Source organism: Schistocerca piceifrons, chromosome 9 (assembly GCF_021461385.2).
Source record: "Schistocerca piceifrons isolate TAMUIC-IGC-003096 chromosome 9, iqSchPice1.1, whole genome shotgun sequence".
NCBI lineage: Eukaryota > Metazoa > Arthropoda > Insecta > Orthoptera > Acrididae > Schistocerca > Schistocerca piceifrons.
The window spans coordinates 174,096,224-174,110,126 of NC_060146.1; the positions used below are offsets into that span (position 1 = coordinate 174,096,224).

General features: G+C 43.5%; 1 protein-coding gene across 3 annotated transcripts in view; it reads left to right on the top strand.

The window, feature by feature from the left end:
• The window catches only part of LOC124717019 (interference hedgehog-like), a 597,210-nt gene that overhangs the window by 489,203 nt on the left and 94,104 nt on the right, over window positions 1-13,903 (top strand). For all 3 annotated transcript variants that reach the window (XM_047243672.1, XM_047243673.1, XM_047243674.1), the window contains exon 4: window positions 11,153-11,387. In XM_047243672.1, the coding sequence (XP_047099628.1) occupies window positions 11,153-11,387 (235 nt within the window). The remainder of the gene's footprint in view (window positions 1-11,152; window positions 11,388-13,903) is intronic.

Genomic DNA, 13,903 nt, shown 5'->3' on the forward strand with positions numbered 1-13,903 from the left:
CCCCGCTAGTTTTGTTAGCACATCTGAACATATAAATAAATACGTAATCAGTGTCGTTTGTTGCACTGTAAAATGTTAATTACATCCGGAGATATTGTAACCTAAAGTTGACGGTTGAGTACCACTCCTCCGCTGTTCGATCGTGTGTATCGGAGAGCACCGAATTACGTAGGGATCCAAAGGGAACGGTGATGGACCTTAGGTACAGAAGAGACTGGAACAGCACATTACGTCCACATGCTAACACCTTTTTATTGGTCTTTTTCACTGACGCACATGTACTTTAACATGAGGGTTTCCGTTTTCAATTACGAAGTGGAATAGGGTGTGTCCCACTGGAAACGCGTCGACGTATGTGGTATCAGCATGATGGTGCACCTGCACATTCCACAATTAACACTAGGCTGACACTTGACAGGATGTTCGACGGGCGTTTCATAGGACGCATAAATTGGCCAGCCCGTTCTCCTGATCTTACACCTCTGGACTTCTTTCTGTGGGGTACGTTAAAGGAGAATGTGTACCGTGATGTGCCTACAACCCCAGAGGATATGAAACAACGTATTGTGGAAGCCTGCGGCGACATTACACCAGGTGTACTGTGGTGTGTACGACATTCATTACGCCAGAGATTGCAATTGTGTGCAGCAAATGATGGCCACCACATTGAACATCTATTGGCCTGAGATGTCGGGACACACTCTATTTCACTCCGTAATTGAAAACGGGAACCATGTGTGTACGTGTACCTCACCCCCATGGTAATGTACATGTGCGTCAGTGAAAAAGACCAATAAAAAGGTGTTAGCATGTGGACGTAATGTGCTGTTCCAGTCTCTTCTGTACCTAAGGTCCATCACCGTTCCCTTTGGATCCCTACGTAATTCGGTGCTCTCCGATACACACGATCGAATAGCGGAGGAGTGGTACTCAAGCGTCAACTTTAGGTTACAATATCTCCGGATGTAATTAACATTTTACAATGCAACAAACGACACTGATTACGTATTTATTTATATGGTCAGATGTGCTAACAAAACTAACGGGGTTCCATTTAAAAAAAAAGTAGGTTTGTGTTAAAAAACATACCTCCAACCGGCCGAAGTGGCCGGGCGGTTAACGGCGCTGCAGTCTGGAACCGACAGACCGCTACGGTCGCAGGTTCGAATCCTGCCTCGGGCATGGATGTTTGTGATGTCCTTAGGTTAGTTAGGTTTAAGTAATTCTAAGTTCTGGGGGACTAATGACCTCAGATATTAAGTCCCATAGTGCTCAGAGCCATTTTTTGAACATACTTCCGTGCATTTTTTTATGGTTTGTATTAACCAATTACACTAGCCCCTCTCCTCACGTTCGGTCTGTGGAATCGATTCGTCAGTATTTGTTGTGGTTTACGAAATCTATCCAGCGGTAATGTTAGGTGACTCACCCTGTATATACGTGTTCCTTTCTTCTGCGCACTGCTCTAGTTTGGAAAAATAGAGAATTATTGTGAAAGTGCTTCGATGAGCCCTCTGCCAGGCACCTAAATGTAATTTGCGGAGTATCCATGTAGATGTATACACAGGTGTTTTCAAGACAAAAAGGAATTAATGACATTAGCTGTTTGAGGGCATTCATCTAAGTCAAAGGGGCAAATCGAAAATGACCGGGATTCGAACCATGGTCTCCTGCTTGCTAGCGAGATGCACTGACCGCTAAGCCATCCCGACACAGAGGTCGTTGCAACTGCACGGACTATCCCAGGACGCCCCCGTCAGAGACAAATTCTCAACTTATCCACTTGTACTGTGTGGATATGCTCGCTACCCGCGGCGTTTCTCCGATTTCCGTAAGCGTTCGACCGCGCTGTGCACCCGCACTGAAGTGACCATTGCTCATCCTCGTCCTAATTATGTTTGTGGTGTCTCCTCTTTCGGACGTGTCCGAAAGAACAGACACCATACTTTTACTGCCTAGACCGCAATTTCCCTATTACAACGGAAAGAGAATACCGAGAAACCCCACTTGTACCAAAAAAAAAAAGAAAAAAACACCTTTTCAGGAAATACATAAAACGCTGCAGTTCTTGATTTTCCGGTTCTCTTCTCATATTTCCTTAAAATCAACATAGACAGTATAATGCCAATGCACAGTAGAAAATCGAGATATGTTTTCTTGGCGCCGGCCGCTGGTGGCCGAACGGTTCTAGGCGCTTCAGTCTGGAACCGCGCGACCGCTACGGTCGCAGGTTCGAATCCTGCCTCGCGCATGGATGTGTGTGTTGTCCTTAAGGTTAGTCAAGTTTAAGTAGTTCTACGTTCTAGGGGACTTATGACCTCAGCAGTTGAACCCATAGTGCTCAGAGCCATTTGAACCATTTTATCCATCTGAGCCACCGAGAACACAGAGGATAGTGCGACTGCAGGGATTCATCCCTTGTACGCTCTCCGTGAGACTCACATTCCTAACTTAATGTCCACACACTACATTCATAGTGCCCCTGCCCATTACACTCATTACTCGCGGCAGACAATCTTACCGAGTCCCGTAAGAGTTCAATACGTGTGCATCCTCACAGAAGGAGACGGTCAGTGGTCGGTTAGCCTGAACTATATATGAAGATGGTATCTGTTCTTTCGGACATGCAGTCTGTGGTGGGAAAAGCGATACTGTTAACTGTTTCGAACGTTTCGAAGCAGCAGCCAACCGTTCCCGACAACTGAATCACTGGCATCCAGTGAGTACTTTCTTCTTCTCTGAGTAAGCCGAGATATGGCACACGGTATACTTTGTTATTTACTTATTGCTCCCTTCTTGTCGGTTATATGGTCGGTACCATCCTGCCTTTCATTGCAAGATAGTTTAGAGGATAAGGCAGTACTTAAGTTGTAAGAGTTTTAGGTGTCGGAATGCACCTCTTAAACCATACAATCGCCCCCCCCCCCTCCCCGCACCTTCTCCCCTTCTCCTCCCTCCGCCCCCCTCCCATATAAATCACAAGTATCGATATCTGAAAACATGTGATGAAGCTCACAATGAGAAACCATTTTTTACAAAATAGTGGTGTGAGATGTAGCTTTTAAAACATTATTTCTTATAATCACAGCAATAAAACCACAAGATTCAATATAAACAACGGGTGCTACCATCTGTCCCCGTAGCTGAGTCACTTTGCCCCCTAGTTCTGCTGGATACATATCGGCGCTAGTCGGTAATCTTCGTGCCTATGACGTCATGTTTTTAACTGCTGCCAGCAGCAACGTTCAAACATTTGCACTGTAGCTGCTCTGTGAACTTGTCTTGAGTGTGCTGCACGCACACACACACACAAGCACATACACACACAGCATAACGTCCAGCGCTTCTGCCCATCGCGTCATGTTGTACTGCATCTTGCACGTTAAAATTCTTGGTTGTACGGTACGTTTATCCCGTCATTTAAGTTAATCCGCATGTACACCTCTTAATGAAAACGACACAAGATCTGTGAAAATAGTTGAAATCTTTTTTTTTTTTCAATTTTCTTTAGTACCACTTTTCTCTCTCACTCTCGGTTAGTAAGATCTCTCTTTTCCATGCTTAAAAGTACACACATCAAAAAAAAAATTTTGCATCACCTCTGTTCCTAACACTCCTGAAGATAGACGTTGACTGTGGATATTGTATCACAGATACAGTACCTTTGACTGTTCAGAGATGTCACTGAACCCGCCCAAAGACGTAAACAACCATGCATGAGCAGCGCCTGAGACGGAGGGGGTCCGACAGCCGATCACTTCGTCATTCCACCAGGAAGGAAGTACACGGCTCGTGTTGTCTGTAGTTCAACCATGTCTAGACGATCACCGCGGTTCGACCGCGTCCGCATTGTTACTTTGTGCTAGGAAGGGCTCTCAACAAGGGAAGTGTCCGGGCGTCTCGGAGTGAACCAAAGCGATGTTGTTCGGCCATGGAGGAGATACAGAGACACAGGAACTGTCGATGGCAAGCCTCGCTCAGGCCGCCGAGGACTACTACTGCAGTGGATGGCCGCTACCTACGGATTACGGCTCGGAGGAACCCTGACAGCAACGCCACCACGTTGAATAATGCTTTTCGTGCAGCCACAGGCCGTGTTACGACTCAAACTGTGCGCAATAGGCTGCATGATGTGCAGCTTCACTCCCGACGTCCATGGTGAGGTCCACCTTTGCAATCACACCATGCAGCGCGGTACAGATGGGCCCAACAACATGCCGAATGGAACCGTCAGGATTGGCATCACTTTCTCTTCACCGATGAGTGTCGCATATGCCTTCAACCAGACAATCGTCGGAGACGTGGTTGGAGGCAACCCGGTCAGGCTGAACGCCTTAGACACACTGTCCAGCGAGTCCAGCAAGGTGGAGGTTCCCTGCTGTTTTGGGGTGACATTATGTGGGGCCGACATACGCCGCTGGTGGTCATGGAAGGCGCCGTAACGGCTGTACGATACTTAAATGCCAACCTCCGATAGTGCAACCACATCGACATCATACTGGCGAGGCATCTGTCTTCATGAACGACAATTCCCACCCCCTTCGTGCACATCTTGTGAATGACTTCCTTCAGTGTAACGACATCGCTCGACTTGAGTGGCCAGCATGTTCTCCAGACACGAACCATATCGAACGCATGGGGTAGATTGAAAAGCGCTGTTTATGGACGACGTGTCCCACCATCCACTCTGAGGGATCTACGTAGAATCGCCGTTGAGGAGTAGGACAATCTGGATCAACAGTGCCTTGATGGACTTGTGGATAGTATGCCACGACAAATACAGACATGCATCAATGCAAGAGGACGTGCTACTGGGTATTAGAGGTATCGGTGTGTACAGGAATCTTGACCACCACCTCTGAAGGTCTCGCCATATGGCGGTACAACATGCAATGTGTGTTTTTCATGAGCAGTAAAAAGGGCGGAAGTGATGTTCATGTTGATCTCTATTCCAATTTTCTGTACAGGTTCGGGAACTCTCGGAACTGAGGTGATGCAAAACATTTTTTGATGTGTGTAATTGGCATTTCTTCTAACTTTGGGTGATAAATTTCTCGGAGCCGAAGTCCAGTTCACGGGACAGGACCATAGTAATTAAAGGGCGTAATTAACAGAGACATTTATTGTAAGTTGATGCTAATGTAAATGAAATTAACATTCCGTACAGGGCTGCTCTACGCCAGAAGCATCTTAATGTTTTATAAAAAGTTTAGTATCTGTTGTAAACACCTAGGGAACATACCCGGCAGCCGTCAGTTATGGTGTTACTCAGGTGTGGAAAAATCTAGAAAAATTGACTTTTATTTTTTCCATATCATTTTTAAACCACTTAACGCGACAACAGTTGTCACCCGTTGCTTGCGCAGCGGCAAATTATAGTTGCGTTGCGATTTGATACACGTGTGCTATTTTAAATCTCCGGTGCAGACTTGTTCCAGTGAGTGCAAGAAAGAATCCCTTTGAGGTTCTGGAACGCCATTAAGCCCTGGGTTAAGCTAACAAGAGCAGCAAAATTACAAAGTAATTTATTTGTTCTCCTGCATATAAAAAGCTAAAACTTGCCGATAATTCACGCGCGACTGAAAAGTCAGAGATTTCGACGTTGTCGGTGAATCATAAAAGAGAAGATTTAAACCTGAACACTTCAAGAATGATCAGCCACGAGACATAACAATGTGTTCTGCCCAGCGGAAGATCTGAAACCAGCTGTTGGTGTTCTAGGAAAGGAAACTGAACAATGGTCCGCATTACTGTGAAGCTCTCGGAGCAGTAGAAGAGCTCAACTTCAGACGAATTACACTGGAAAGGGGAACATAAAGCAGACGTCTCGAGCCCAGCAAATTTTATGATTGGCTAAAACAGCCGGTGAATATTGCTACTTCCGATTGTGCGGAAGTGTTGGATTCATCGACTTGGCCTGGAAATCCTGGAATGACATATGGTGCAGCAAGTATAAAAACCTTATTTTGTCTTTTCGGTCTTTCAGGTTGACGGATACTTAGAGGATTTCGGGATTATTTGAAGGAGGAAAAAATGCCTGCATACCACCTCCTACCCCCATTCTTCTTCTTCCTCTTCCTCTTCTTCTACCTGAAACGCTGCTGATTACGCATCTCATTCACAGCGCTTCTTCCAAGCTTGTCTTTGCACCAACAGTCTATCATTTAGCGCCCCCTACCATTGCAGTCCTCTTCCTTGACATCGCCCTCCACCTAATCTCTCCAACCGGGAGACCACGAACAAGATGATCTCCGTCCAGATGCTGTTCATTCTAGGGCTCTTCTGGGAAGTCTTTCTGGTCCCATTCTTTTAATGTGGCAAAACCATTCAAGTCTATTTCCCTCCGTAGTTTCTTTTAGGGGACTGATCTGCAGGTTGTTTCATACGGTTTCATCTCTTATACTATTCCTCCCCGTCTTATCCAGGATGCCTCGTAGAATTCTCATATCTGTTGCTTGTATTTGCTTGTTTTCTGCTCGGTTCTTTCTTGGTCAAGTCCTACATTCTGATCCATAGGTCAAAAGTGGCAGATGATATGACTTGTACATCCTGATCGTTGCTTTGGCAGGTACTTTCCAGTTTCTACTATTTTCTGCTCTCTCCGAAATTTTATCCTCGATGTTTCCTTTCTGGTTAATTCACTTCCTAGATACTTGAAAGAATCTACTTCTTTAATAATTTTTCCATTGCAAGTTACATACTTAATATTTTAATTTTTTTCCTGTTGATTTTCATTACACTACTGGCCATTAAAATTGCTACACCAAGAAGAAATGCAGATGATAAACGGGTATTCATTGGACAGATATATTATACTAGAACTGACATGTGATAACATTTTCACGCAATTTCTGTGCATAGATCCTGAAAAATCAGTACCCAGAACAACCACCTCTGGCCGTAATAACGGCCTTGATACGCCTGGACATTGAGTCAAACAGAGCTTGGATGGCGTGTACAGGTACAGATGCCCTTGCAGCTTCAACATGATACCGCAGTTCATCAAGAGGAGTGACTGGCGTATTGTGACGAGCCAGTTGCTCGGCCACCATTGACCAGACGTTTCCAATTGCTGAGATCAGAAGAATGTGCTGGCCAGGGCAGCAGTCGAACATTTTCTGTATCCAGGAAGGCCCATACAGGACCTGCAACATGCGGGCGTGCATTATCCTGCTGAAATGTAGGGTTTCGCAGAGATCGAATGAAGGGTAGAGCCACGGGTCGTAACATATCTGAAATGTAACGTCCACTGTTCAAAGTGCCGTCAATGCGAACAAGAGGTGACAGAGACGTGTAACCAATGGCACCCCATACCATCACGCCAGGTGATACTCCAGTATGGCGACGACGAATACACGCTTCCAGTGTGCGTTCACCGCGATGTCGCCAAAGACGAATGCGACCATCATGATGCTGTAAACAGAACCTGGATTCATCCGAAAAAATGCGTTTTGCCATTCGTGCACCCAGGTTCGTCGTTGAGTACACCATCGCAGGCGCTCCTGTCTGTGATGCAGCGCCAAGGGTAACCGCAGCCACGGTCTCCGAGCTGGTAGTCCATGCTGCTGCAAACGTCGTCGAACTGTTCGTACAGATGGTTGTTGTCTTGCAAACGTCCCCATCTGTTGACTCAGGGATCGAGACGTAGCTGCATGATCCGTTACAGCCGTACGGCGTTCCGTATTACCCTCCTGAACCCACCGATTCCATATTCTGCTAACAGTCATTGTATCTCGACCAACGCTAGCAGCAATGTCGCGATACGATAAACGGCAATCGCGATAGGCTACAGTCTGACCTTTATCAAAGTCGGAAACGTGATGGTACGCATTTCTCCTCCTTACACGAGGCGTCACAACAATGTTCACCAGGCAACGCCGGTCAACTGCTGTTTGTGTATGAGAAATCGGTTGGAAACTTTCCTCATGTCAGCACGTTGTAGGTGTCGCCACCGGCGCCAACCCTGTGTGAATGGTCTGAAAAGCTAATCATTTGCATATCACAGCTTCTTCTTCGTGTCCGTTAAATTTCGCGTGTGCAGCACGTCATCTTCGTGGTGTAGCAATTTTAATGGCCAGTAGTGTAGTTCACGTTTTCTTAACTTCATTTCCATGGATGCTTCTTCAATTACTCTCTGCCAGATATTTATGTGTTCATCCAATTTCTGCCGATTTTCTTCCCAAATCATCACATCATCTGCATATGCTGTGTGTTGCGGACTTCCGTTACGATATCCATTACTGTTTTTAAAAGCATTGGCGAGATCACACTTCCTTGCCGAACCCCTCTTTATGTTAGAAATCATTCTGATTTTTCGCCGCCTATTATAACACAATTCAGGCATATTTGAACATATTTCTGATACTCAGTTGCATTTCTTTTGGGAATTTAAGTCTGTTCTGACCTTGCCATATCTCTTCCCTTGCCATATCTCTTCCCTTCCAACAGCGTCATAAACCTTTTTTATATCCATGAAGGCAACATCGATGTATTTTCCAAATTTCCGAATCTTTTCTAAAACCTGTTGATCTTCTACGTCGAAATCCTTGTTGTTTCTTCTGTTAACTGTGCTTCTGTCTTATTCCTGATTTTCTTCATGCAGTCGCACAACAGTGCTACCCCTCTGTAATTCTCACAGAGCGCTCTATTATCGTTCTCAACATAGGTACAATAATTGCCTTTGTCTAATCACCAGGAATCTTTCCATATGTCCATAGTAGCCTCGTTAGTCTATACAGCCACTGAATTCTGGTAGGTCCTGCGGCTTTGATCATTTCCACTGTGATGTCTTCTACTCCAAGAGCCGCTGTGCCATTTTTCATTTCTATTACAGCTGTCTCTGCATGCTACATCTGCAGGTCTTCTCTTTCTAATTCTTTTCTGATGGTGATATTTCCTTCGTCTCCCTCAATCTCGTCACGTGTTTTTGTTTCGTCCTGTCCGTCATAAATTTTTTGCAAGTATTCTTCCATACCTTCAAAACTTCTTCCTTCCTCTTCTGTCTCTCTTTCCAAGCATTCATCCCGATTTCCGGGGTCCGCTGGTTAAACGAACGTGGCATGTTAATTTTAATGGGTGGCTGGATGCCACGCAAAAGAGAAAATTATTAGGTAATAGGCGATAAAATCTGCAAATTTACTGAAGAGTTCTTATTCTTCGGGTTACAAATAATCCCACCCAGCACTAATTGTGAGCTTTTTTTTAAAAGGGGGCAGGATGTCAAACCTGCCAACTGTGAGCAGGAGAGGCACGACCTGAAATTTTACATTCCACTGTCCTGAATATAGGTTTGATGGCTTCCATTACAAAAATACTCGTTTGAATTCCACAGAGCGAAATGTAGTGACGTCCGATAGAAGAATGCCGTGGAAAGAGGCATGACACTGCACTTTGTCACACTTACGACCAAATAATATGTCTTACATTTCCTCGAATATATATGTTTTATATATCAAACTCTTCAGAAAGATGTTCTACTATCAGGTAAAATCTAAGGTTCTGAAATATCCCAGATCTGGGGCTGCTCTCGGCCAAACCCAAATTTCCATATTTCGTCAACCATGTGTCAACAACCTGCACTGACACGTTCATTATGTATATCCCCGTACAGGGGAGACAAATCTAATTGAAAGTCGCTTGCCAGGTGTCGCCGGATAAATGCAATATTGCAGTGCCTTTGTTATTCCGTATTACGATGTGATATTTCTTCGGACATGCATACACGTCCGAAGGAACAGCCACTGCGGCAACTACAGCCATTATGAAACGCATGAAATGTATTCGCGGTTGGGAATGTGGACAGTCGTCAGCTGTATAAGGAAATGACGACAGTGAAAATTACATGGGAGCGAAAATCGATTGTGGAAGTAGAAAATCAACAGCTATAAACTGTTTCTTTATTCCAAGTTTCTGCTACCAGTCGCTTTTTATTTTATGCATAGTCTAACATAATGCAACGTGTTTCGAAAATGTTCTGTTCATCTTCAGGCGTTTATACATACATACATACATACACACACACACACACACACACACACACACACACACACACGTATAGAGAAATGTTACTTAAAAATAAAAGTCTTAAACTAGATTAACCTAGAACTCTGTGTACATTGTTTTTTACTGTAGCTGCTGGTGTGGCATTTGGGGGGGGGGGGGGGGAAGGAGGGGAGCAGTGTACGGCTAGAAATTGAAACCAGTAAGTGATCAACTGTCATATAAAAGCCTTTCACACTATTTTCGTAACACATAACTGATGCAAATCTATCTGCATCTTATACAGGCCCTGATATACATAGTCAACCCAAGGAAGAAAACCAGCAGAAGACATCACTAATTTCGATTTCTAGCCATACACTGCCCCCCTCCTCCCCCCCTCCTTCCAAATGCCACACCAGCAGCTACAATAAAAAACAATGGACAAAGAGTTCTAGATTAATCTAGTGTATGACTGTGTTTATTTTTAAGTAACGGTTCTCTATATGTATGTATGTATGTATGTATCTATCTATCTATCTATAAACGCCTGAAGATGAACAGAACATGTTCGAAACGCGTTGCATTATGTTAGATTAAGCATAAAATAAAAGTGACTGGTAGCAGAAACTTGAAATAAATAATTATCCCACACAGTCACGGTGGACAAACATAGCCATTATGGCTGAAAATAGCTAGAAACTGATTTCCAGAATTGATTTTGGGGTGTTTACACGACCATCCAGAAAATAGTGTTGCAATATTAATTAACGAAATCTGATTTTGGGAGCCCCATGTAAACATGGTAATTCTCGTTTATATTTTCTTTTGTATAATCACTACAAAAGTTGGAAATTACGAAAACTGATTTTATGGGACTAAATAATTTTTCAGAAATATTTTTTATTGTACAGTATAATTAGAAAAAGTAATTTTTTTGCTATGAGTTAGTATTTTTGTGAAGGGGTCCAATGTGTAATTATTATTTGCATAATTTCTACTCCAAGAGTAAATTTGTTATTATTTTAGCTGAATTTAGGGTACAAAAATGATTAGGCTTTATTGAGCTTACTGATACTGTGCTGAGAGACAAATCCACTGAAAGAGACATAAACATATTACAAGACCTCCACGGAGACAGACATGTCCACATGTGACCTCATGCATGTTGCAGTGCGTGGCGTGGTTCGGTGCGGCGGCCCTGGTGTCGACGCCTGCACAATTGCTGGTGGCTCGGCTGGACCCCTTCCCTGGTGGCGACGGGCCCAGCCAGCAGGTGGAGGTGCATGTGGCCTTGGGTGGAAGTCTGGTACTGCCCTGCCAGCCACCCCCGAGTGTGCCACCACCCGCGCTGCTCTTCTACCGGGACGAACACCGCCTCCAGCCCAAGAGCGCTGCTGCTCAAGCCGGTAAGTGCCAGTGGCATAACTAGGCTGAGACAGCGGGAACAGAACACCAGAAATAATGGACCCCCCTCCCCTGAGCCGCCCAGAAGACAAAAAAGGAAAATAATTTTTTAAAATGAAAAGAAAAAGTGTAAAATTATACGAGGGTCATTCCAAAAGAAATGCACACTATTTTTGTAAAAACATAGTTTTCATTCTGCATGTGTGAAAGTTTCACGGTGTGTAGATACATCCTTCCCACTTGTTTTCAAGCTTAGTTCAACCTGTTCCCATGAGTGGTGCCGTCACAGCATGTCTTCAAGATGGCTGCTACACTTGACGTTCGTCAGAAGCAACGTGCTGTCATAGAATTCCTGTGCTGTGAAAACGAGACAGTGGGAAACATCCACAAGAGGTTGAAAAAGGTGTACGGAGATGCTGCTGTCAATCGCAGTACAGTTAGCTGATTACGTGGTGAAAGCAGGCACGACAATATTGAGGATTGTCCTCGCAGCAGCAGGCCTCGTACTGCACACACCCCAGACAATGTGCAGAGAGTTAACAAATTGGTGACTGCTGACAGACGCATCACAGTGAATGAATTGTCATGCTACATTGGGATAGGGGAAGGAAGTTTTTGCAGAATACTGAAAGTGTTGGCATTAAAAAAGGTTTGTGCCAGGTGGATTCCCAGGATGATGACAGTGGCTCACAAAGAAACAATAAAAACAGTATGCAGCGAACTTTTGGAACAGTACGAGAATGGTGGAGATGAATTTCTTGGACGAATTGTGATAGGTGATGAAACATGGCTCCACCATTTTTCACCAGAGACGAATAGGCAATCAATGGAGTGGCATCATGCAAATTCACCCAAGGAAAAAAAAATTCAAAACAACATCTTTCTGCTGGAAAAGTTGTGGCTACAGTGTTTTTCGATTCTGAAGGACTCTTGAGGACTCTTGCTTGTGGACGTCATGCCAAGTGGAACCACCATAAATTCTGATGCCTATGTGACGACACTGAAGAAACTTCAAGCGCGACTGAGTCGTGTTCAACCACATTGGCAAAAGCAGGATGTTTTGGGGTTGCACGACAATGCACGGCCACATGTCGGTCAAAAAACCATGGAAGTGATCACAAAATTCAGATGAACAACACTGAAACACCCGCCTTACAGTCCTGACCTGGCTCCATGTGACTATCATGTTTTGAAGGTGATGACTCCCTTGTGCACGCTGCCAAACAGTGGCTCCAACAGGTCAGTCCAGAATTTTAGTGTGCGGGTATACAGGCGCTGGTTCCAAGACGCATAAGGCAGTTGAGAGGGGTGGAAATTGTGTGGAGAAATGAAAATAGTGTTCCTAAAGGATGTATCTACGCACTGTGAAACTTTCAAACAATTAGAATAAAAGATGGATTTAAAAAAAAATAGTGTGCATTTCTTTTGGAGTGACCCTTGTAACTTACAAAATGCTGACTGTACATTCATGAATACCCATATTGTAACACAATTGTGATATAAAGTCACTTAGGAGGCAGGTGACCCTGTTGAATATGAACAGTACTACTGAATGAAGGCTGGACTGCTTGCTAATCATAAAGGACTGCTTCAAAAATAGTATGACTTTATTGCTCATAATGATGTGATTTGGAATTTGCTATCCTCAAATATCTGTTAAATTATAGTAAAGATACATGAAAATTACAGAACAGGATCAGAATAGTGAAATTCAAGAGCAACTCTCAGTTGTACAAATCAGGTACTTAGGCAAAAATATTTTTAGGAGCTGCATGCTGTACATAGATATAAAGGTTATAAGATGTGTATGTAACAATCTTAAGTAAATTAGTGAAAAAATTTTAACATGAAGCATAGAGATGAACGTTCATGCAAGATCGCAGTTAGTAGAAATGGGGGCCCCATACTTCGCCATAATTCGCAGCATAGTCCAAAAAATTAAAACACAGAAACACAACTGTCAAGTATACATGATATAGTTATAACAGTAAAATGGCTGCCATCAGGTGGCAGAATAGAAACAGATGTGATATTATTTTATTTATGCAGAATAAAAGTTCAACAATTACAAAATTTAATGTGTAAAATAAAACTAATAAGCCTTATTGGCTGCCATCATGTGGCAAAGTAGTAGCAACATTGGCATCACACATAATTGGAATTGACAATGGATACAATAAAAGCTAAACAACAAGTTATATAAAATTATGTCTCAAATAAGAAAAAAATTGTCTGAGGTATATTGGCTGATGTCAGATTGTAATAATAACTAACAGATGAAAGGAGCACAAGACCTATGGTGAGTGTCTTTAAAAAAAATAGTAAACTTGTAGAAGTGGGATAAGCAACATAATTGTACCATGATATAAAGACATAAATCTTTCCAAGGAACATAAAGGTACAGTTTGTTACTGCTAGTATAAAAAGTTAAGACTTACACGGATAGGAATAAAAGACTGTTTCAGTGCAAATTGAATTTCATATTAGATAAAAACTATTCGCAGAACAGTAACAACAG